General features: G+C 42.8%; 1 protein-coding gene across 1 annotated transcript in view; it reads left to right on the top strand.

The window, feature by feature from the left end:
• Positions 1–22547, top strand: part of LOC126284480 (BRCA1-associated protein) — a 123420-nt gene extending 100873 nt beyond the window's left edge. The window contains exons 8-11 of the mRNA XM_049983438.1: positions 1939–2061; positions 2234–2338; positions 19839–19994; positions 21143–22547. Of these exons, the coding sequence (XP_049839395.1) occupies positions 1939–2061; positions 2234–2338; positions 19839–19994; positions 21143–21334 (576 nt within the window). The 3' untranslated portion in view covers positions 21335–22547. The remainder of the gene's footprint in view (positions 1–1938; positions 2062–2233; positions 2339–19838; positions 19995–21142) is intronic.
• Positions 22548–25252: the final 2705 nt, after the last annotated feature.

Here is a 25252-nt window from a genome sequence, read left to right on the forward strand (position 1 = left end):
AGTGTCACCTAATATACAGAACCCTTGTGCACACTCCACACACATAGTCAGCTACCTGAGTAGCAGCCTCTGACATGTAGTGTGCACCTGACTTATTTAGGAGGATCCTACAGTTCTCAACCCTATGACGCAAGTCCAGGAAGTCACAGTCTAGCTTGTCACAGAACCTTCAAAGTCTTTGGTTTAGTCCTTCCACTCAACTCAGGATCAAAGGGCGTCGATCAGTTCTGGGGACAATGCTGCAGAGTGTGAGCTTCGTTGAAACTCCATACCCAAGGCTGGTATTTGCAACTTTCTCTGCCAGTCAATGGAATGACCCGAGAATGACCTCGGAGCCCAGACAACAGTGTCACTTGTTCCATTGTGTGTCACTATCTGCAGTTGGTTGCAACCTTTTGGCTCTATGGCTGCCAGAATAGCCTCTTCAACATATTGAGTAATAGCCTCTTCAACATATTGAGTTAGAACTCATGGCGTACACACTGAGTGCACCTGGTGTCTTTTCCTATGCCTTGCTGCCATTTCCCTAAGGTGTACCATCATTTGCCGAACATTTGAACTGTCAACAATTAATGGACCCATCCCTTTGTATTTGCCTCCTCCTTACACTGGACACAACAGGTTTCCCCAAAATAGTTGAAGTGAGTCTGACTGGCTCAGTTCCAGATTCAGTGAAAGATAGCACCTCAAACTTGTTGGTTAGAGGGTTCGGTACAACACGCTGAGTCCTCCTTGGTCCCAGCCAACAGGTACAGGTCACCTAGATCTACCATTGACAAGCTACTCACAATTAGGTGGACTGGTAATGACAAATCCTGTCCTTTCTGCCGAGGAGGTAGGATCCACAAGAGAGGATAGTACTTGAGTTACCTCTAGTAAACCTATCACAGGTACACGACTCTTACGGGCTCGTCCAACACACCAACTTGCTGCAGCTGCCAATCGTTTGATAGTAGTCAGGGTGATTTCCAGCCACTTATGAATTTCAACCAACTCATCGTGTGTTTGAGGACAGCATTCATAGTGGTGATGCATTTTGGCTAGTGCACTATATTACAAGGCAGCGAATAAACAACTTTAAATTAAATCTGCTGATTATCTTTTAGTCTGTTGAGCTAAAAAGTTGTTAATGCCCCATAAGAATTGGAACAGATTCAACAAAACGAGATTTCTATTAAGGCAACATGAAAACCTATGGTAAAAATGACTAGTTTCCTAAAATACACGAACTGCAGAAAATGAGTAAGTGGTTCCTGAGCTTCAGAGAAATTGAGCTGTGTAAAAGGTACACACTAAGATGTAAATATTAAATAAGGAAGTCATTCGTATAGCTAACATACAAATTTCTTACATCATATTTAGCAAATTCCAGTTAATTGTGAAATTGGTGTGTTTTCTTTTTATTTATTTAGTAAAATTAATAATGTATTGCTTTATTGTAAAAAACACAATTTGTATACTTTTATGAGATGTATCTCTAGTATACTAATTGCAAAATACTGTAGTATGTGAAAGAAAGTAGTGTAAGCAAAAATATCAGAAATTTAAAGGGGAAAGCTGGAATAGGTTGCTGTTCATGAATTTAATTAATATTGTATTGATATAAGGAAGTTGTAGATGAAAAATAAGTAACTAATGAGATGGCACACCATCAGTCACATTTACAAGGAAGTATTTTACAACAGACAGTCACATAACAAGCCCATGACAGTGGTCTGCTTCTTGAAACCATCTTCTGTAGCTAACATCGCAGCACCAGAATGTGTGTGTGTTTAGCACCATGTACTGGAATTCAAAGGAAGTAGATCTTTATGGCATTTTCCCCCTCCATTTGATGTGTCCTGTGAATTGTATAAATTATGTCCCAAGCATATGATTTCATGAATAGCATTAGAGAAATCAAAGGATTGTTACTCAAAGTTTTGATTTCATCTGCAGTGTGAAGAAAAGATGGACTCTGTTCAGCTGGAATTTACATACCTCCTGACATCACAGCTGGATTCACAGAGGCTTTATTTTGAAGATAAACTAGCTCATATAGAGCAGCAAGCATACTTGGAGGTAAGACTGAGATGATTTTCAGTGTATTTAAGGAAGTCAATAATTTGTACTTGTTTGATGTTCAGTTATCCATACTTGAAAGCATTATTACAAATAATTGAATTAGATTTTGTGTAGTTACTGCCAGTTTAAATAGGAGACATTTTGAAGGTGGATATGTCTTTTTATTTAGGCATCTGAACTGAAGGAAAAGATCAGTAAACTTTCTGAGGAAAATGCTCGGCTCCAGACAAAGTTGGCAACCCTGACACGAGAGAAACAAGCTATGGATAAAAAGGTAATGTTGCAGTACACATTTCACCTGAAACATTTCAGAATATTGGTTATATGCAACAAGGATGAAGGTCATTCAGTACATCCTTAATTTGGTGTGGTGGTGGGAGGGCACTGGAGTCAAATCTGCTGAATATGGTGGATGTTGCAATAATTCAAACTTTAATTGCATAAATTTGGCCACAGAAACTGTGCAGGTGTGCACTCAGGTATTGTCATCATGGAAGAGGATCTTTTTCAAATGAGAACTTTTTCCTTGATTTCTTCGGTCAATCAGTGCAATAACGACACATAGTACTCTCCAGTTACTGTTTGCCCCCATGTTTCAAGTAATTTTTCCATGTTGCGAAATAAATGTGAATGTGTTGCTTCAATCAGCTGGGACAATGAAACCAAATGATGTATACAACTGCAACTTTACCTACCCTCTAGTGACAGATGAGGCTTACTACCAACAAACTGTTTCGATTGGGCTGGATTGGATTGATGGAGATAAAGTGACCAAACTACAATGTCATCAGTCCATCAATCCTTTGGTGTCAAGCTGGGAATAGTCCCCAGAGAGGAAGGACGCAAAAGATAAATCCTAATGAAGCTTATTATATCCAAGAATCAAGAGAACAAAGAGATAGAAGCATGTGGAAGTGAGACACGTGTAACAAGGTGAAGAGGGAGTGTTGCCCCACCCAGAAAGCAGCAGGCACTTTATGCATGGGAGAGGTGCTATCTGCATTATACCAATGCTTCCACACCCTTCTTTACCAAAAGAAAACTAGCTAGATGGACAAGTTGATAAAATCTGAGGAAAGAGAACAATGATGACAAGACATCAAACCAACTACAGATGGAAAAGAAGAAGAAGAATTAAAAAGGAGGGAAGGGTAGGAGCCATGTCCCTCCTGGTTTGGAGCAGGTGACAGGACACCCCTCCAATCCCTCAAGCAGCCGGCAAGGCCAATGTGCCCTAAGCCTTGGAGATGAGGAAAAATCACTTTCATGGTTAAAACATAAAACCAGATCAGATACTTTGGCATCAGTCCACGAACACCAGAGATAACTTGTCAGAAAGTTCAAGGTTTCATTGTAAGGTGGCCAAATTGGGGCACTCCAGTAAGATATGGTCCACTTATCAGATGGCACCACACCGCCGGGGGGGGGGGGGGGGGGATCCTATTGTCGGACAATATGGCAGTGTGGCTGATGTGAAGCCGTTAAAGAACAATAGATTTCTTGCAACAAGCACAAAGGGAAGACTGCGACATGTTCATAGTATCATTTATGGTGTGCACTGTATTCGGAAAAAACAGACTTTACCAATTTAAATTCCAAGCCTCCAACGATTGACAGCAGAGAGTTGACTGGATGTCCACTTCTAGTGCCCTGTCTCATGCTTGTAGCTTGTAGCTTGACCAACCGGTTAGCATATCCCCACGTGTCCAGGGTACATACGAAGATGACTGACCATCCAACTTGCTGCAGGTCGTAAAGGAATCCTAGATAGTCTCAACAAATGGATGCTGAGGGTAGCACTGGTTAACAGCCTAAAGGCTGCTGAGGGAGTCACTGCCGATTAAGAATGTCCCCCTGGTGTAAGAACAAAAGTGGCTGAGGGCTCAAACCGTGGCCATGCAGTGAATACACTGCAGCCGTTCGGCAGGGAGCGTAGTTCTCTGCACTCTGCTTGTACATAGGCAAAAACACTTCATCTGTCGCCATGAAGCCATCAGAGTTCACCACCTCTGAGTCCAGAAATCCATCAAGGATGCCCAGGAACAGGCAGCAAAAAGCCATAGGGTCTACAGAGTCTTTCAGTGTAAAAAAATAGGCTGACACAGATCTGAGGATGGGGTGTACAGCATGCAGGTATACGTGATTTCTCCCAGAGAAGAGATAATAGTGGGGAAAGATAAAAGTTCAGAGCAGAGGGACTCCATATGCAAAATGCAGTTGTGACTCCAGTCATTGGCTCTGTTGTGGGAGGTAGGTTTCTTGAAAGTACTAATTAGAGGTTAGTTTCTTGAAAGTATGACTGGTGTGTCAGTACATTGAGTCTGAGGGTCTTTTGGCTCTGTTCCAGGGTAGTTCTTGTCAAGACCATTCTACTGCTGACAATTTGGTCTGCCTGGAATCTGCTATCTGATGAGCTTTAGCCCAGCAGCAACACCTTATCATAACTTGCAAAAGGCATGGTGTCATCACATACTCATTACCCTACATGACTATGGTCTCCAGGACCCACTCCTGATATTTGTCCAGAACTTCTTGCCGCCCCACCATACATTCTTGGTTCAAGTTAGAGCGTGTCTCTTTTTCTGGTGGCGACCATTGGTCTACCTGCTGTTGTGGGGTCGACACTGTTGCCCTCCCTGTATTCTAATGACGTTTGCAGCTACTATAGCTCCTCAACTGTGGATGTTGCTGAACGCTACCTTCAGGGTGCCATATAAAAGAGGTGGGCCTGGGCTCTCAACCATGGCTTCCTCTTTCCGCTCTCAAGACAGGTGTAAAATTTTTAAAGTGTGTGCCCAAAGATAGAACCAACAAAAAGAAGAAAATACAAAGCAAGATTCAAGTTAAAAGGTCATAAAGCAGCTGTTGTTGTTGTTTTTGTTGCGGTCTTCAGTCCTGAGACTGGTTTGATGCAGCTCTCCATGCTACTCTATCCTGTGCTAGCTTCTTCATCTCCCAGTACCTACTGCAACCTACATCCTTCTGAATCTGCTTAGTGTATTCATCTCTTGGTCTCCCTCTACGATTTTTACCCTCCGCACAGCCCTCCAATACCAAATTGGTGATCCCTTGATGCCTCAGAACATGTCCTACCAACCGATCCCTTCTTCTGGTCAAGTTGTGCCACAAACTTCTCTTCTCCCCAATCCTATTCAATAACCCCCTGCGGGTTCGGGGGTTAGAATAGGCCCGCGGTATTCCTGCCTGTCGTAAGAGGCGACTAAAAGGAGTCTCAAACTTTTCGGCCTTATATGATGGTCCCCTGTTGGGTTTGACCTCCATCTCTCAAAATTTTCCGAAGAGCGAGCCGATTGGGGAAGGGCGCCTTACTTGGTGCATTGTGTCCATCTTGCAATCAGACCTTTCGCCAGCTTATACACCGTTGAACTGCACTCCTCTCCACTCTCCATCTCTTGGGCATGACTTTTTCTGCGTGCAGATAACACCTTGCACTGTGCAGTGCCTCTTTCTGTACCGACGGCGACCATGGACCACATGTTACCTAACATCCAGCATGGTAGCCAGTCCGTTGTGGTGGGGCCGCCATGTACCCTGTTGGTTGTAGCCCCTGACAACACAGGGATCGCTCTACTGATGCCTGCGCCGTTAACTCCCCATGTATGCCACGGAGTAGATGCCTATCCTCCTGGGGTATCGGGACTCCCGGCAACGGCCATCCTGCCAGGTGGCTCTTGCCGTGGCTGGGTGGCGCCCGTGGGGAGGGCCCTTGGTCGGAGTCGGTGGCATCAGGGCGGATGACCCGCAATGAAGCGTGGTACATCGTCTCTCGCTGGTGGCCAGCCGCCAGCAGTCTCTAAGCGTTCTCGGGCTCAGTTTAACGCTCAGAAGTACGATCCGAAAATGTTCCCCTCCCTGGCCACACCGTGGGAGGAACGTAAGTCTCAGGATGGCAGTAGCAGTTATTCGCCCCGCTTCTTAGTTTGTACGAGGGTTGATGGGGAGTCTTTTCTCTCCACAAAGCCTCAGTCCTTCGTCGAGCATTTAGAGGACAAGTTTGGGGAGGTGGAGGGCTTGTCAAAAATGTGCTCTGGGTCAGTCCTGATACAAACGGCATCCTCTGCCCAGTCACGACGGTTACTCGCTTGTGACAAGTTGGGGGATGTTGCCGTTCCGACCACACCCCATAAGAGTTTAAATATGGTCCAGGGAGTTATTTACCATAGGGATCTTCTTTTGCAGTCTGATGAAGAGCTGCGCGCCAATTTAGAGCGCCGAGGTGTACATTTCGTCCGGCGCGTTCATCGGGGTCCGAAGGAAAATCAGATTCCTACCAGTGCCTTCATCTTGGCCTTCGAAGGGGATACATTACCTGAAAAAGTCAAGGTGATGGTCTACTGATGTGACGTTAAGCCCTATATCCCTCCCCCGATGCAATGCTTTAAGTGCTGGAAGTCAGCCATATGTCTTCTCGCTGCACTTTCAGCCTCACATGTCGAGATTGTGGACGCCCATCACATCCCAATACTCCATGTGCCCCGCCTCCCATCTGTGTCAACTGCAGGGAGCACCATTCACCTTGCTCGCCAGACTGCCGAATTTTCCAGAAAGAGCGTAAAATCATGGAATACAAGACCCTGGACCAACTAACCTATACTGAGGCCAAGAGGAAATATGACCGACTCCATCCTGTGAGAATGACATCTTCCTACGCTGCTGCTACAACACCTGTGCTAGCCCCGTCTGTTTCTCCAATTGTGGCCAGATCGACGAGTAGTAAAACTCCTCCTGCCCCCTCGCCAGTGGGGGGCTCTACCCACCGGGTTGCTCCTGCACCACCTACCTCAGGAGCAACACCATCCCACCCATCGGGGACGTCCGTCCCCACTTCTAAGCCAGAGAAGTGTCCAACTTCTTCGGCTTCTCACGCTCGCAAGGGGTCCCTTGGGTCCCTCCCTTCCCAGATTTCCGCCAGCGAGAAGCCTGACGACCGACAATGGCATAAGTGCCCACAATCAGCTGGTCGTAGGGCTTCACGATGCTCCTCCGTCCCAGAGACTGAATCGGTGAAGCCCTCCCAGCCGGTGCGACCCAAGGAATGGCGTGAGAAACCCAAGATGAGCTCTCAGCCCAAGGAACTCGCGGTGGCAGCCATCCCACCGCAACCTTCCAGCTCTGCGTCTGAGGATGCGGTGGAGATTCTGGCGTCCGCTGAGGACCTCGATCTCGCCGGTCCATCAGACGCCATGGAAAGCACTATCACAGGTGCTAAATCGGAGGCAGCAGGTGACCCAGCGGCGTAATCTCCCTTCCCAGTCCCGTCGAGCCTTTCTCAGCCATGGACAACACCATCCTCCAGTGGAACTGCAGCGATTTCTTCCACCATCTAGCTGAGCTCTGCCAACTTATCAGCCTTCACCCTTTCCTCTGCAGGAAACTTGGTTTCCGGCAATGCGAACCCCCGCCCTCGGTGGCTATCAGGGTTATTATAAGAACCGGGCAGCTTATGAAAGGGTGTCTGGTGGCATCTGCATCTATGTCCTGAACTCTCTTCACAGCGAGTCTGTACCTCTCCACACTCCTTTAGAGGCTGTCGCTGTTCGGGTGTGGACGCCACAGGCTGTTACCATCTGCAGTCTTTACCTTCCACCGGATGGTGATGTCGCGCAGCATGTCCTGGCTGCTCTGATAGCTCAATTGCCTCCACCTTTCCTGTTACTGGGCGACTTTAATGCCCATAACCATCTGTGGGGTGGGTCAGTGGCAACAGGTCGAGGCGCCATCGTTGAGCATTTATTGGCGCAGCTCGATCTCTCGATCTTAAATGATGGTGCCTTCACACACTTCAGTGTGGCGCATGGCACATACTCCGCCATTGACCGTTCCATCTGTAGCCCTAGCCTCTTACCGTCTGTCGAATGGAGAGTGCATGACGACCTGTGTGGTAGTGACCCCTTTCCGATCTTTCTGTCACTGCCACAGCGTCACTCTTCTGGGCGCCCTAGCAGATGGGCTATGTATCAGGCTGACTGGAACTTGTTCTCCTCCACTGCCGCTATTGAGCCTCTCTCTAACGATGCCATTGATGCAGTGGTTCAATCGGTCACCACCGGCTTCGTTACTGCCGCCAAATCTGCCATTCCCCGTTATTCTGGGTCCCTTCAGCGGCGGACTGTGCCTTGGTGGTTGCCTGAGATCGCTGAAGCGATTAAAGCTCGCCGGCGGGCGCTCCAGCGTCACAAGCGACATCCCTCAATCGACCACCTTATCGCCTTCAAACGGCTGCGTGCGCGAGCCCGCTGCATTATCCGCCAACGCAAGCAGGAGTGCTGGGAGCGGTATGTGTCCACCATTGGCCTCCATGTCACTCCATCGCAGGTCTGGGCCAAGATTCGCCGCCTCTATGGCTATCGGACCCCTGTCAGTGTCCCTGCGCTCTCACTGAATGGAGCAGTTTGTACTGACTCCGACGTCATTGCAAACTGCTTGGCAGAGCACTTTGCTATGAATTCCGCTTCTGCCAACTACCCCTTGGGCTTCCGCTACATTAAGGAGCGGATAGAACGTCGGAGTCTTTCTTTTCGCACTCACCATCCTGAATTGTACAATGTTCCATTCAGTGAGCGGGAATTTCGAAGTGCCCTTGCCGCTTGTCCTGATACCGCTCCTGGGCCAGATAGCATCCACTCTCAGATGCTGAAACACCTTTCAGTGGACTGCCAGCGACGCCTCCTCGATCTTTACAACCGTATTTGGGTTGAGGGTGAGTTTCCGTCGCAATGGCGGGAAAGTCTTGTTGTCCCCATTCTGAAACCAGGGAGAACCCTTTTGAGGTGGACAGCTACCGTCCCATTAGCCTCACCAACGTTCTTTGCAAGTTGCTTGAACGGATGGTGATCTGGCGCTTGAATTGGGTACTGGAGTCTCGAGGCCTTCTGGCTCCGTCTCAGGGTGGGTTCCGTAAAGGCCGCTCCGCCGCCGACAATCTGGTGAGCCTGGAGTCGGCCATCCATACTGCCTTTGCCCGCCGTCAGCATCTGGTTGCTGTCTTTTTCGACATGCGGAAGGCATATGATATGACATGGCATCATCACATCCTTTCTACGCTTCATAGATGGGGTCTTCGGGGCCCTCTGTCGTATCGTACCTTCCGCGTGCACGTTGCGGCCTCATATAGTTCCTCTCAAGTCCAGGAGAACGGTGTGCCACAGGGTTCTGTTCTCAGTGTGTGTCTGTTTTTAATAGCTATTAACGGGCTCGCTGCGGCCATGGGAAATACTGTCTCTGCTTCCCTGTATGCTGACGACTTCTGCCTTTACTACAACTCTATTGGCATTGCAGCTGCTGAAGTCAGCTACAAGGCGCAATCCGCAAGGTGCAGTCTTGGGCTGTAGCGCATGGTTTTCAGTTTTCCGCAGCCAAGACCTGCGTTATGCATTTCTGCCGGCGACGCACTGTTCACCCAGAGCCGCGGCTTTATCTTGACGGCGAGCTTCTTAAAGTGGTGGACTCACATAGGTTTTTGGGGATGGTTTTTGATGCCCGGTTGACTTGGCTGCCTCATATTCGGCAGCTTAAACAGGCGTGTTGGCGGCATCTAAATGCTATGCGATGCCTGAGCCACACCAGGTGGGGCGCCGACCGATCTACTCTCCTACGGCTTTACCAGGCGTTAATCCAGTCCCGTCTGGACTACGGGAGTCTGGCTTATGGCTCAGCATCCCCATCTGCGTTGCGGGTGCTGGACCCAATCCTCCACAGCGGGATACGCCTTGCCACTGGTGCCTTCCGAACAAGCCCTGTGGACAGCATACTTGTGGAGGCAGGTGTCCCTCCACTGCGGTTAGGACGCCAACAATTACTGGCTGCTTATGCTGCCCATGTTTTTAGCTTGCCCGGGCATCCAAATTATCGTGTCCTATTCCCGCAGTCAGTCGTTCATCTGCCAGAACGTCGGCCCTCAGACTTCAAGAAGAATATAATAATTCCAATCCCAAAGAAAGCAGGTGCTGACAGATGTGAAAATTACCGAACTATCAGTTTAATAAGTCACAGCTGCAAAATACTAGTGCGAATTCTTTACAGACGAAAAGAAAAACTGATAGATGCGGACCTCGGGGAGGATCAGTTTGGATTCCGTAGAAATGTTGGAACACGTGAGGCAATACTGACCTTACGACTTATCTTAGAAGAAAGATTAAGAAAAGGCAAACCTACGTTTCTAGCATTTGTAGACTTAGAGAAAGCTTTTGACAATGTTGACTGAATACTCTCTTGCTCACCAGCTGGTAGAGTTTTGTCAGGACTGGCTCTCCCGAGGCTGTCAGTAGTCCCAATGGAATGTTGTCTACTCTGGGGGCCTTGTTTCGACTGGGGTCTTTCAGTGCTCTGTCAAACTCTTTACACAATATCATATCTCCCATTTCCATAATATTGTCCTCAAGTGCATCGCCCTTGTATAGACCCTCTATATACTCCTTCCACCTTTCTGCTTTCCCTTCTTTGCTTAGAACTGGGTTTCCATCTGAGCTCTTGATGTTCATACAAGTGGTTCTCTTATCTCCAAAGGTCTCTTTAATTTTTCTGTAGGCAGTATCTATCTTACCCCTAGTGAGATAAGCCTCTACATCCTTACATTTGTCATCTAGCCATCCCTGCTTAGCCATTTTGCACTTCCTGTCGATCTCATTTTTGACACGTTTGTATTACTTTTTGCCTGCTTCATTTACCGCATTTTTATATTTTCTCCTTTCATCAATTAAATTCAATATTTCTTCTGTTGCCCAAGGATTTCTTCTAGCCCTCGTCTTTTTACCTACTTGGTCCTCTGCTGCCTTCACTACTTCATCCCTCAAAGCTACCCATTCTTCTTCTACTGTATTTCTTTCCCCCATTCCTGTCAATTGTTCCCTTATGCTCTCCCTGAAACTCTTTACAACCTCTGGTTATTTCAGTTTATCCAGGTCCCATCTCCTTAATTTCCCACCTTTTTGCAGTTTCTTCAGTTTTAATCTACAGGTCATAACCGATAGATTGTGGTCAGAGTCCACATCTGCCCCTGGAAATGTCTTACAATTTAAAACCTGGTTCCTAAATCTCTGTCTTACCATTATATAATCTATCTGATACGTTTTTGTATCTCCAGGGTTCTTCCATGTATACAACCTTCTTTCATTACTCTTAAACCAAGTGTTAGCTATGATTAAGTTGTGCTCTGTGCAAAATTCTACCAGGCGGCATCCTCTTTCATTTCTTAGCCCCAATCCATATTCACCTATGTTTCCTTCTCTCCCTTTTCCTACAATCGAATTCCAGTCACCCATTACTATTAAATTTTCGTCTCCCTTCACTATCTGAATAATTTCTTTTATTTCATCATACATTTCTTCAATTTCTTCGTCATCTGCAGAGCTAGTTGGCATATAAACTTGTACTACTGTAGTAGGTGTGGGCTTCGTATCTATCTTGGCCACAATAATGCGTTCACTATGCTGTTTGTAGTAGCTTACCCGCATTCCTATTTTCCTATTCGTTATTAAACCGACTCCTGCATTACCCCTATTTGATTTTGTGTTTATAACCCTGTAGTCACCTGACCAGAAGTCTTGTTCCTCCTGCCACCGAACTTCACTAATTCCCACTATATCTAACTTTAACCAATCCATTTCCCTTTTTAAATTTTCTAACCTACCTGCCCGATTAAGGGATCTGACATTCCACACTCCGATCCGTAGAATGCCAGTTTTCTTTCTCCTGATAACAACGTCCTCTTGAGTAGTCCCCGCCCGGAGATCCGAATGGGGGACTATTTTACCTCCGGAATATTTTACCCAAGAGGACACCATCATCATTTAATCATACTGTAAAGCTGTTTGCATAAAGCAGCTAAAGAATCAAAACAGTTTTGTTGCAGCAAAGGCTTTTGCTATAACAGAGAAGTTAGTAAGAGACTGATGAAAGATTGGAGATGCTTTTTAAAAAAATGCTAGTGTGTTCCTCTCCTCATAGAACAGCTTGCTGGCCAAGTTAAGAAAATTGTGTTGCAGAACGGATGCAAGATCAGAGGCAGAATTATTATGTTGTAACAAGAAAAATGGATAGGGTTTATGCGTTGAAGTTGTCACAAGCCAATCTGAAGCAGGGCACTTTGGTGCAGTCGTTTCATAAGCAGAAAAAATATGGTAATAGGCAGAAAAGAAAAATTGCAAAAAATTACTGAAACATCTTCACAATAAAGTTACGAGTTTCATAAGTTCATTATTTTTATGAGGCAAAAATATAACTTTCCACTATCTCATATTGGAAATAAGGATGAAATACTGATGAACTTCAATATGGTAAACACCAGAACTGTGGAAACAAAAGGCATAAAAACTATTCAAGTCAGAAGTACAGGCCATGAAAACACTAGTTTTACGTAGTGTTAACATGCATGGAAGATGGAACAAATCTTATACCTGTGGTCATTTTCAAGCAGAAAACCATTCCTAAAATAAAATTTTCACCAGGCATTTTTATACATTTTCACAAAAAGAGATGGATGGACGAGAATGGTGTAAAATTGTGGATGGAAAATGTGTGGCAGAGGCGACCAGGTGCTCTACTAAATCAATCAAGTTTGCTGGTGTGGGATATGTTTCACAGTCACATAACTGAGAACACCAAAAAACACGTAGCACGAAGCAATACTAAGATTGCTGTTACACCAGGTGCTAAACCTTTAGGCATTTCTGTGAATAAACTATTCAAATGGAGCAACTGGATGATACATGGCAAAAAGTATATGAAAGGTGGAGCTATGCGGACTGCATCACTTGACATTTTTTGTAATTTCGTGATCAAATCAAGGGAAAAAATTACAGTGGAATCAGTGATCAAATGCTTCAAGATGTGTGAGATTTCCAGTGCTATGTATGGCACTGAGGACAATTTGTTATGTAATACTGACAACAAAGCGAAAGTTAATTCACAAGGTGCAGAATGGGACTCATATGACAAGCTGCTCAACAACCAAAGTGAGGATGTACTCAAGGATCTGCTTTTCTTAATTTATGATTGTAAGGAGTTTGCACAGCATTTTAAATGCATTGGTGAGTGATTTATTTCAAAATAGTTTTAATTTATATACATTTCAATCTAGGTTTTATGTTTGTTGTATAAGATGACCCTGATTTTGCATGCCTTTTTTTATGCTTCAACTATCACGTTATCTGCCAAAATATATGGTATTTAATGTTTACATTGTTATTGAGTTCAAAGTTGAGAGAGAGAGAGAGAGAGAGAGAGAGAGAGAGAGAGAGAGAGTGCGTGCGTGTGTGTGTGTGTGTGTGTGTGTGTGTGTGTGTGTGTGTGTGTGTGTGTGTCCACACGTGTTTGATATGGGTGCGAACCCTCTTCACAGACTGGCCCAACTGCCACACATATATGTTCCCATAATTATAAGAGTACACCACTTTTCACAACTGTAGCTTTCATTTTTGTTCGTCAGCCTCCTAGTACTTAAACACTAGTAGTCCCTCCTCTTATTTGCAGTTGGTGGCACTTGAAGCTGAAGCTTTATGCATCAAAACTGGTCATGGACTAAATTAAGAAATTACTGACAACTGAAGTGCCTTTTTATTGAATAAACATGTGTCCAAATCACATGCATTTGTAGCACTGCATCAGAGGAGGAACATACAGCTGGACATTGTAGTGCTGCACCATTATCTGGACCTTCTCAAGCAATGGGTCATCTTCAGATGCCAAGATGAATGTTCCAGTCTTTTGATTCCAATGGACATAATGAACAAAATGCACACTCCATTGCTCCAAATTGGGAAGTTACTCATCATCAGTATGTTATAGGCAACCAGTGTGGAAGATGATTCCCTGCACTATATTAATACCATTATGGGAAGTTTTAGTTATGGGAATGTCGTCCAGCTTCTCACAGGTGAGCGGTGCTCGTAACTTCCCTGGGAGGCAGTTTTAACTAAGGTGGAGCCACTTTTCATTTTTGAGATTGCTGCTATTTCCAAAATCTGGGAGTATTTCTCCACCCGTCTCAGAGCCTAATGTTACTCCCACAGAATAGATAGGAAAGAAAACATTTGGGGGTCACACTTCTCCGCATTGTAATAAGTCCTACCTTCAGAAAAGACTGCTATGGCTTTACAGCCACCAGCAGAAGAAAATGTAATTCACTTCACCACTCCAGACGAAGACCACCAAGTCACAGTAACATTTACATAGCCAGTAAACCATTGGCTGGAGTCACCATGCCACAACCATGACAGGCACATACTCTCTGGCTAATGTGAGGAGTTTTCAGCTCAGCACCAATAGTGTGATCCCTGAGTGGTTGGGGGCTAGCACCTTGCAGGCCGTTAACGCCGCCCCCCCCCCCCCCCCCCCCCACACACACACACACACACACAGAGGAATGGTTACCATGCTGGGTTTCGGGCTTAGTATCTTTGCAAGCCCACAGGGTGACCTCCTGCACTTCTGCAAAAAAAAAATGTAGAAAGCCAGAAGGGTTCACCTGTTTGCAAACCAATAGGTGATCTTCACAGTGAGTAGCAGTCTGTCCCTTTCCTAATACTGTCGATATTTCAACCTGGACTTTCCATTTTTTAAGTAAACTGTTTATTATTTCAAAAGTAATCGCCATAACCATTAATACATTTATCCAGTTGTGAGAAAAGACGGTCAATGCATTCATGGAAAAATGTTTGCAGTTGCCTGCAGAACCAAATTGTATCCTGGCGTGCGCTGCTCCATCCCAAGCAAATCAATGGCCACAAATGTCTTTCTTCACATAAACAAAATATAGAAATCACATGGGGAGAAAGTGGGACTGTATGGAAGATGTGTAATTGCTCCCCACCAGAACAGTCAAAACAACCTTGAAAGCATGTAGACTGCCCACAAGCGTTTTGACTACATGCAGATGTTCCGCTGGGAAACTTTAACACATTCTTCATACAGACCCTTCCTCTACTCTGTAGTAACCTGTGGGACTGTCTTCATGGTACATCACATACCCCTTCACACTTTGTAAGCATTGAGGGTACAAAGATGGCACCTAGAAACCAATAAGTGCACTTGTGTTACCATTGTTCATGATTTTGGTCCCACCACTATCGAGACAACCCTGCAGGCACAGTATACTTTTATGTTAGCATTTGCTTGAACTACGGTCCACTTAGAGAAACTGATGCAGTTGTAGCTCGTTGTATCAGTGGAATTAAAACATCTTACCTCCCAGCTCATCTTCCAGATTTCACTTTAGTTCTGCCTCACAAGCAATTTATTCAGAGTCCTTTCATTTGCAATGAATGTCTCGCATCATCAAAGACAAGATCCCAAGAGATTTTGCAAATTGTAATTATGAATTCAACCTTTTTCCTCATACTTAGGTGTGATCAGCAATTTCTTAGCAGCTGTAAATAGTTCCTTTTGTTTTTTGTGCATCCATTGCACAAATCACTAAACACTTTACTTTGCATGAATGAAAATACAAGTATAGTTCCCTCAACGTGTACTCTGTCAGAACTGGGTGGGTGTTTGGAGGATACTGGCTACTGTATTGCTTGCGGAATGTGGTCAGCGGCTGTTGCTGGGCGGGAGGTATCCTTTTTCTAACAGTTTTCCTTGTGCTGCTGCTGAGTCGAACATTATGTATGAGCAGGCTCAGGTACGGCCAATGGCCTTGCCACAGTGGTAACACCGGTTCCTGTCAAATCACCGAAGTTGGGCACTGTTGGACTGGGCTAGCACTTGGGTGGGTGACCGTACAGTCTATCAAGCACTGTTGGCAAGCGGGGTGCACTCAGCCCTTGTGAGGCAAACTGAGGAGCTATTTGATTGAGAAGTAGCGGATACAGTCTTTTAAACTGACATACGGCCAGGAGAGCGGTGTGCTGACCACATGCCCCTCCATATCTGCATCCAATGATGCCTGTGGGCTGAGGGTGACACAGCAGCCGGTTGGTACCGTTGGGCCTTCATGATCTGTTCGGTCAGTGTCTAGGCTCATGTATGAGCCTCCTGGCACTTCTCAAAGGTGTGCTACTGATTGGAAGACATTGCATCTTATGGGGGGGGGGGGAAGAGGGGGGGGGGGGAACTTCTTTATGTAAGCTCTTACTGAAGTGTATGTGAGATTGATGTGGAATAATATTTTACTTGGGAAAGGGCTTTAAACAGAAGTGTCTTAATGATTTACTGTGTAAGAGTTTAATTACTTAAACGATGTTTTCACCTTATCCAAAATTGTAACTAATCGTTACCCATTACATTTTATTATTTTTTCTGCCAAATATTATTCTGGCCAGCAATTTATATGTATGTATAATTTTAATCTTAACCCTCTTTTAATACTTACAAGACCATGAGACTCATCCTTTCAAAGATGGAATAATGGCAATGTTGTGAAAAGCCTGTGCTATGTGGATCCTTCCTACCAACACCAGCTTTTCAGAACTGCGCAGGTGGGAACTCTTCCTGCAATATATCCTATATGGCATAACCACTTGGGGAAACTGCATCATGATAATGGTCCCACTCAACCCTCAATGCTTGTTTGTGATTTTTTGGCAAAAAACTAAACCATTATTTCGCCTCACCCACCGTATTTGCCTGACATGGCCATCTGCAACTTCTTTCTATACCTGAGGCAGAAAGAACCATGGAAGGACATCTTTTTCCTCCATTGATGAGAATAAAAAGAACCACTGAAGGAGTTGAACACCATAAAGAAAAGTGAGTTCCAGGAGTGCTTTCAAGATTAGAAAAAGGGCTGGCACATGTGTAGTATATCTGAGGGGTATTCTTGTTGATGTTGATGAATAAATACCTGTTACTCTTTGAGCACGTCTCATATGTGTTTTGTTATGACTTTGGAGTAACCTGTGGATCTGGCTCCAGTGATCAAAGGCTTCTTCCTTTGTAATAATACATGACATTTTGTAGACACAGAGGGAACAAAGATGACACCTAGAAACTAACAAGTTCACTTATGTTACTTTTTGTTCACAATTTTGGCCACATGCCACTTACTTTTTTGCAGATGATTCCAGCACGTGCCTTAACCCGTTAACGCGTGAATTAATTTCTAGATGAAAGATAAAAATGAAACATCGTGGTGCTTTAGAGGTACCCACAACATTCACGAGAATGCAGCACTTGTCAGAATTATTGGTAGCTTCATCAAGAAATGACATCTATCAGCACTGGCATTCAGAAGCAGATAACCCTCCAACTATTAGCAGAGCATTGGTAAGATGTGAATTTGAGACACTTGGCATTAAGGGGTTAAACTTTTGGAGAAGACTTGCATGCACAGTGATAGGGCCAAAAAGTAACATAAGTGCACATATTAGATTCTAGGTGCCATCTTTTGTTCGCTCAGGGTTTACAAAGTGTGATGGTGTGTGTAATGTGTTATGACAGAGGAAGAAGCCTTTGATCACTCCAAAGTCGTAACACAACACATATATATGCCAAATGAATGTAAAGAAATTCACCTTATGATTGAGGTTTAAACCTTCAAAATGCATTGTGGAAATAACTAAACAGTGACTGCTGACAGTAAATGCGATGTTTCATTCAACATTAATAATGATGACAGTAAAGTGTAACCGGGATGCTCGCATTTAAAATTTCAGTAAAGTAACTGACAAGTATGTGCAACAGCATCTCAATATCTCAGTGTTTCTCAGATGAATGCTTTAAAATTAAACTGTAAACAGCAGCCTATAATGTCACTACAAAATAGGATTTCAGATAACTAAAATCAAACATGACAGCTTCTGTTGGTGAAGAAGCACTTTGTTGCTTAAAAAAGCCGTTCACTATTTTATTCTGTTGCACAATTTTCAGTGCAGATTGTTATAACAACATGTGAGTGGCACGGACATTTACACGTTAGTGACGGGGATTTCAGATTAATTCCGTATTTCTGGAAGGCTTTTCACACTGTACCTCACAAGTGGCTTGTAGTGAAATTGTGTGGTTATGGAATATCGTCTCAGTTATGTTATTTCTTGTCAGAGATGTCACATTTTATAGTAGTTGATGGAAAGTCATCAGGTAGTGTTATAGGTCCCTTGCTGTTCCTTATCTATCTAAATGATTTGGGGGGACAATCTGAGCAGCCATCTTAGGTTGTTTGCAGATGACACTCTCATTTATTGATTAATAAAATAATCAGAAGATCAAAACAAATCACTAAACGATTTAGGAAAGATATGTGTGGTGCAAAAATTGGCAATTGACCCTAAATAACAACAAGTGTGAGGTCATCCACAGGAGTGCTAAATAAAATCTGTTAAACTTCAGTTACACGATAACTCAGTGAAATCTGCAGGCTGTAAATTCTACTAAATACCTAGGAGTTACAATTATGAACAACTTAAATTGGAAGGAACACGTAGAAAATGTAGGGAATGCTAACCAAAGACTGTGTTTTATTGGCAGGACACTTGAAAAATGTAACAGATCTACTAAAGAGACTGCCTACACTATGCTTGTCCATCCTATTTTAGAATCCTGCTGTGCGGTGTGGGCTTCTTACCAGATGGGATAGACTGAGTACATCGAGAAAGTTCAAAGAAGAGCAGCACGTTTTGTATTATCGCGAAATAGGGGAGAGTGTGTCACTGAAATGATACAGGATTTGGGGTGGACATCATTAAATCAAAGTCATTATTCATTGCAGCGGAATTTTCTCACGAAATTCCAATCATCAACTTTCTCCTCCGGATGTGAAAATATTTTATTGACACTGACCTACATAGGGAGAAATGATCACCATGATAAAACAAGGGAAATCAGAACTCGTATGGAAAGATATAGGTGTTCATTCTGTCTGCACGCTATATGAGATTGGAATAATAGAGAATTGTGAAGGTGGTTCAATGAACCCTCTGCCAGGCACTTAAATGTGATTTGCAGGGTATCCGTGTAGATGTAGATATGTATTAATAAATTCTTTAAAATGACTCCTGTTTACATTCTGTGTGTTTTCACTTCTACAAATTCATTACTTCTCTTTGATCCATATTTGGTTTCAGCCAAATAAAAGCTGGACCAGCACTATTACAGTTGTGCTGTCTCCCCCCCCCCCCCCTCCCCCGAAAGTCACTATGGTAGCGGTCTATGTTCTTGCAATGGAACTTTCCTAAATATATTTTTAATACAGTACACTTTCTTGCTATAATGATGTATCAGGCACATGGAGAGGACACACACACACACACACACACACACACACACACAAAAAAGTGAGCTTGCTTAAAGAAAATTGAGACAAAATCTCACTACTCAAAATACATTTCACATTGACTAGGTAAGGCGGCTCAGTGGTTAGCACATTGGACTCGCATTCAGAAGGATGACAGTTCAAACCCAGCTCGGCCACACTGATTTAGATTTTCCCTGATTTCTGTAAATCATTTCAGGCAACTGCTGGGATGCTGCCTTTGAAAGAGCACAGCCCATTTACTTCCTCATCCTTCCCTAATCCAATGGGACCGATGACCTCACTGTTTGGTCCTCTCCCCCACACCAACCAACATTTCTCTGAAATTATTTGAGATCATTATTTCAGAACAGTGGCACCCTGAATTGACGGTGACTGATTACTGCATTGACAGTTTTGCATTATCAGATATTGAAATTTGAAAAAGAGAAAGTTATCGTTGACTGCTTCATTCATATATGTGTGTGACAATGAATTACCTTACAGCTTCATTGAGGTAGTCCACATTGCATCTGTATTAAGTGCAAAATTGTCTCACATTCAGTATGTGGCGTTCTTTCTTTTCCAGCTATCTCAAGCGAATGCTCGAGCAGTAGCAGCAAGAGCTGAGCTCCTGGAGGAACGCCAGATGGGAAAAGCATTGCGAGAAAATCAGGCTGCCTGGCAGGACAAATTCCAGCAGCTGGAGAAACAGTTTTCAACTTACCGAGAAGAAAAGGACAAGGTTCGTTTATGTATCAGATAAGCAACAGGCTAGTAGCATTTGTTTTTTATTTGGAATGGTTAGTTGTTCTTGTACTGTTGTTCCTTTAATATTTTGGTATATTTCATAGAGGTATAATATTCTTGCTCATTTTCATTCAGTGTGTGTGTATGCAAGGAATCTGGTTCTCTCTTCTTTCTCTTTCCAGTGTAATTTTAAACACAATTTAATTTTCAAAGTGATCAAAATAGCCATTAAGGTCATGAGACCATGTATTTATTTTATTCATTGTGAGAGAAAAGTGATATGATACGATGTATGTACCAGCTCAGTGCAAAATTCTATACTGAAACCAAGCTGAAATTGAGTTTTTAGCTAAAAGAAGTGCTTCACAGATAGTGTTATCTTTTGTGGTGTCTTCCTGTGCAAGGAGGCTATTGATGGATTGTGCTAAATACTTGCTGTATACATCACCATACTGCATTACAGGAGGCACCTGAAACAAACATTTAACTCTGCCAACAGCATTTTACTTATAAATATACCCCTCCTCCTCAATAAGCAGTCAGTCTATTAATTTACAATTATGAAACAGCGGCTTGTACCATCACACATGCTTGTCCCCACCCCTCCCCCTTCCTTAAGAGGTGGATTTCCATTTGCTAGTCTCATATTTTAGTCAAGTCACTGAAAAGGGACTTTTGATGTGATTGGTTGACAATATTTATTTGGGTATCCAGCTAATGTGTTGATTCCAATTTGTACTTGATATTTTGATGGCTGGCCTAGTCTCTATGTTGGATATTGCAATTGGAAGTATCGTTGGTGTCGTACCGCTGTTTATATGCCAAGTTTAGATAGTGGCATCTACTGCACCATTTGCATGGTTTTGTTCCACAAAACATATACAACTTATGTTTTCAACTAACAGATGACATGGCCAGCATAATCTTGATTATTGAGGTCTGGATCCCAAGCTTTTATAAAATTGAAAACCCCAAGTACTGTTTAGTACATTTTGCAACCCTCTTACATTGACACACTGTAATTGTACGGCACAATATCTAATTAAATGAGATATGAAGAGATCAGTATTGTGCTCCAGGCTGCAAGTTATTTTTCATGTGTAATCTCACTTGCAATACTAATTTTGTTGCTATAATTTGTAGGAACTTGCTGAGGTACGTGAGCAACTGAGAGATGTAATGTTCTACCTTGAAGCCCAGAAGCAGATATCAGAGTCGTCCGACCGTGATGAAATAGCAGAGGGGCAAATAGTTGTGCCAGAGCCATCTACAGCAGCTTCTCGTGGAGGAAGCACAGCGAGCCGACATGGTCGGCATAGGCGCAAGCATCGCTAACTCGAGACTTTTGCTGCATTTTGGGACCATTTGTGTACTTTAAGTGTTGCATCAGATGATGTATTTAAACAACTGAAGGTGATGCCTGTTGCTATCATGTCCCTTCTTATATTGCAAAACAGTGATCCCCACTATGCAATGTGATTTACTTAAGTTTTCGTTATGTACTTGAGTAAATCTGTTTCCTACAATTTGAAGGCCTATAAATTATAACTGATCTAGAAAATTACTTCTGGCCTTCATGCATACTGCAGCATACAGCTTGAGATTATGAATGTGATTACAACTTTCAATTTTCTGCACGATAGAGAGGACTACACACAGTTGTGGGGAAAAAGCACTAACATTTGTGTGGAAACTATATGTAGAATAAAATAATCAAGGAAAACATTTTACTGCCCTTTTAATATCCAAATTAAAGTTAGGACAGTCGTTGGTGTTGTAACAACTCTGCTGCCCATAAGTTCCATTTTTGAATCCTATGATAAAAGCTTACTGTGATATATTTATTGATAATAACTGTTGCCATTCAAGCATAAGTAGCTGTAAAAGATTTCCTTCTGCGATGACGTATATCGAAATACAAGTGTTAAAAGAAAAGCTATGTAAAATACTGCAAAGATCTAGATTGTTGGTTCAGACTTGTTTTAAGTGGAGGAAGTGTTAGTCATTTGTTGCCATCAATATACAAATTTAAAGTTCATGGACTCAAACTAGCTAACTGAAATGGTCACAGAGTAAAATGAAAACTACGCTTCACGTCCATGAGATCATTTAGTTACTCCATGCATTGTAAAGATGCAATTTCTTTTCTGAATGCAGGTATACTATACCATTTAACTTTGTTAGTTCCCTCTTGATATACAGAAAGTTTTGATTCTTCATCTAGCTTACAGTAAGGTTTACTAATGAGCTTGAAAGTAAGGAGCTTCAAGCCCATTGTACGTGTGTTTTGCTACTTACCCTGATGTTGCACATTTTTAAATTAACAGAAAACAATCTGTATCTCAACTGCAATAGGGTTTACTATATCAGAAATATTATGTATTGTGTACATTATTATAAATTGTCTTACTGCATGTAGTTCTCGTAAGGACTGTGTAGTATAGGTATTCTTATGTATATATCATTTATTATATGTAAATAATGTGAGGCCCTGGATGTTTTGTACGTGTAAAAGTTTTAGAAAAAAAATAAAATCTTGTTCTCAATTCTTGCAATTGTTATAATTGTTCGAGACTAACTGCATTCTAAATCATTAAAGCCTCTGATAATGTCTGCAGTATTGAAAGGCAACATGTTAGGCAGAGAATTATGCCTTGGACCATGGTCTAATGCCCATAAAACAAATATTAGTAATAATTATAAGTTTTGTTACAACAGTCAAGTTTTTCCTCCAGTAGCCTGTTCGCCCAGTTTTGTATATTCTGAATGTGGTGGTATGTAATCATAATGCTACTACAAATAGGAGAAAGTTAACAGATGACTTCCTGGCAACAGAAAGTCATGTGGAGTAGACCTGCCCTGACACGGAACACAAAGAGCTACCAGTGACACTTCCCAAGCAGGCAGTGTAAACATAAGTACAACCAGCGTAAAGAGAGGCTCTGTTCACACCTTTAGAGCAACTGAATAAGTGCATGCATTCCCTGTGTTGCTTATTTGGCCATTTAAAGCTGCATCTATGTGGCAGCCGACTATCTCAGAGACAGCCAATCAGACCTACATTTACATCTGTACTCTGTGAAGTGTGTGGTAGGATATATGTCCCACTGTACCAGTTATTAGGGCTTTTTCTTGTTTCACTCATGTTTGGAGCAAGGGAATGTTTAAATGCCTGTGTGTGCTTATCTTCGCGATCCCTATGAGTGCGATGTGTACGAAGTTCTAAAGTATTCCCAGACATCATATGAAGCTGGTGTTTGAAACTTTGTCAGTACACTTCCTCAGGGTACTTTCTGTCTCACTTCAAGCATTCTCAGTTCAGTTCCTTCAACATCTCTGCGATACTCTTCCATAGATCAAACAAACTTGTAACCATTCTTGCTGCCCTTCTCTGTATACGTTCAATATTTGGTGCAAGTTTGTAAGCAGTCTCCTTTGTAAACTGATTGCACTTCACTAGTCTGCTACCTGCATTGCCCACAATTGAGCCTGTCTGTTCATTCCACTCATGTCCCTTCAAAGTGTTACACCCAAGTACTTGAATTTACAGATTCCAACTGTGACTACTAATATTATATTTGTAGGATAATATATTTCTTTTTCTTTTTGTGTGAAGTGCACAATTTTACATCTTTGAACATTTAAAGCAAGCTGCTTATGATTGCATCACTTTGAAAGCTTACCAGTGTCTGACTGAATATTTGTATAGCTTCGTTCAGACTGTACTTCATTGTAGATATCTGCATTGTTTGTGAAAAGTCTGATGTTACTCTTAATGTTGTCCTCAAGATCATTAATATATAACATGAACAGCAAGGGACCCAACACACAAGTCCCTGGGGTCGTAAACCCCTAGTTAGTTCTACATCTGTTGATGACTCCCCTACCAAGACAACATGCGGCATCCTCCCTACAAAGGAACTCTCAATCCATTCACATATTTCATCTGATACCCTATATGATTGTATTTGTGATGATAAGTACAGATCTGGTACCAAGTCAATTGTTTTTAATAAAAATGAAAAAATATTGTATGTACCAGACTGCTTTGATTGACAGTTTTAGAATGTCAAGAGAGAAAAGTGTGAGTAGGGTTTCACGTGATCTACGTTTTTGAAATCCATGCTGGTTGGCATGGAGGAGGTCATCCTGTTCAATGTATCTCACATTTGAGCTTAGAATAGGTTCTAAGATTTGACAAAAAATAGGTGTTAAGGATATTGGGCAGCAGTTTCATGGATCACTTCTACCTTTCTTGTAAACAGATGTGATCTGTGCTTTCTTCCAGCCACTGGGGGCAGATTTTTGTTCGAGGAATCTATGACAGAGTGTAGTTAACAGAGGGGCTAACTCAGCCGCAAATTGAATGTCGAATCTGATGGGAGTTCCATCATGCTCTGGGGCTTTGTTCAGTTTTAATGATTTCAGCTGTTTCTCTACACCATTGACACAAACATCTATTTCACTTATCTTTTTAGTGATACGAGAATGAATTTGGGGCAGTACTCCTGGATTTTCCTTTTTAAAGAAACATTTGAAAACAGATTTAACCATTTTTGCCTTTGTTTTGCTATTCTAGTTTCATTTTCTGTTTCATACCCGAGTGACTGGACACTAATTTGGGGCCACTAACAGCCTTTACATATGATGGGAATTTCTTTGGGGTTTTGTGAAAGATAATTCGACAATATTATACTGTGGTTCTCTTGACTACCAAATATTTTTTGTTCAGTATCTCTCTATCTAGGGTTTGAAAACTCAAGACAGTTCCTTCCTTTGCACTTTTACATCTACAATAAAGTAGCTTTACACCTTGTCAAAATAATATTAACAAAGACTTGGTATTCAAAACAGCAGAATTACTACTGGTGATCAGTAAATACTTATCATTAAAATTTTACACAATTGTTTGAAAAGAAATTGTTTCAGTTTATTTATAGACAGTGGGAAAAAATGGGCTCTGCATTTTTCACCCAGTCTAATTTTTGAGGGATACTAGAAAAATGGATACAACATTAGGTATTGTCTATGAGAGTCTCATAGTTCATCAGCTACACATCATTCAGCGTGACTAAAAGACTCAATGAAAATCATAATACAGCTATTACAGCTGCAAGAATATTTCTGGGCTGTATGCTCCTATGAGGTTCTGAGCACGTAAGCACGCAGTGGCGGACAATTATAATCACTGAACGATGTTACTTGTTTCCACCGGTCATCACTCTACATTCTCTGCTTTGTGGATAATTGGAG

Source organism: Schistocerca gregaria, chromosome 8 (genome assembly GCF_023897955.1).
Source record: "Schistocerca gregaria isolate iqSchGreg1 chromosome 8, iqSchGreg1.2, whole genome shotgun sequence".
NCBI classification, from domain to species: Eukaryota; Metazoa; Arthropoda; class Insecta; order Orthoptera; family Acrididae; genus Schistocerca; species Schistocerca gregaria.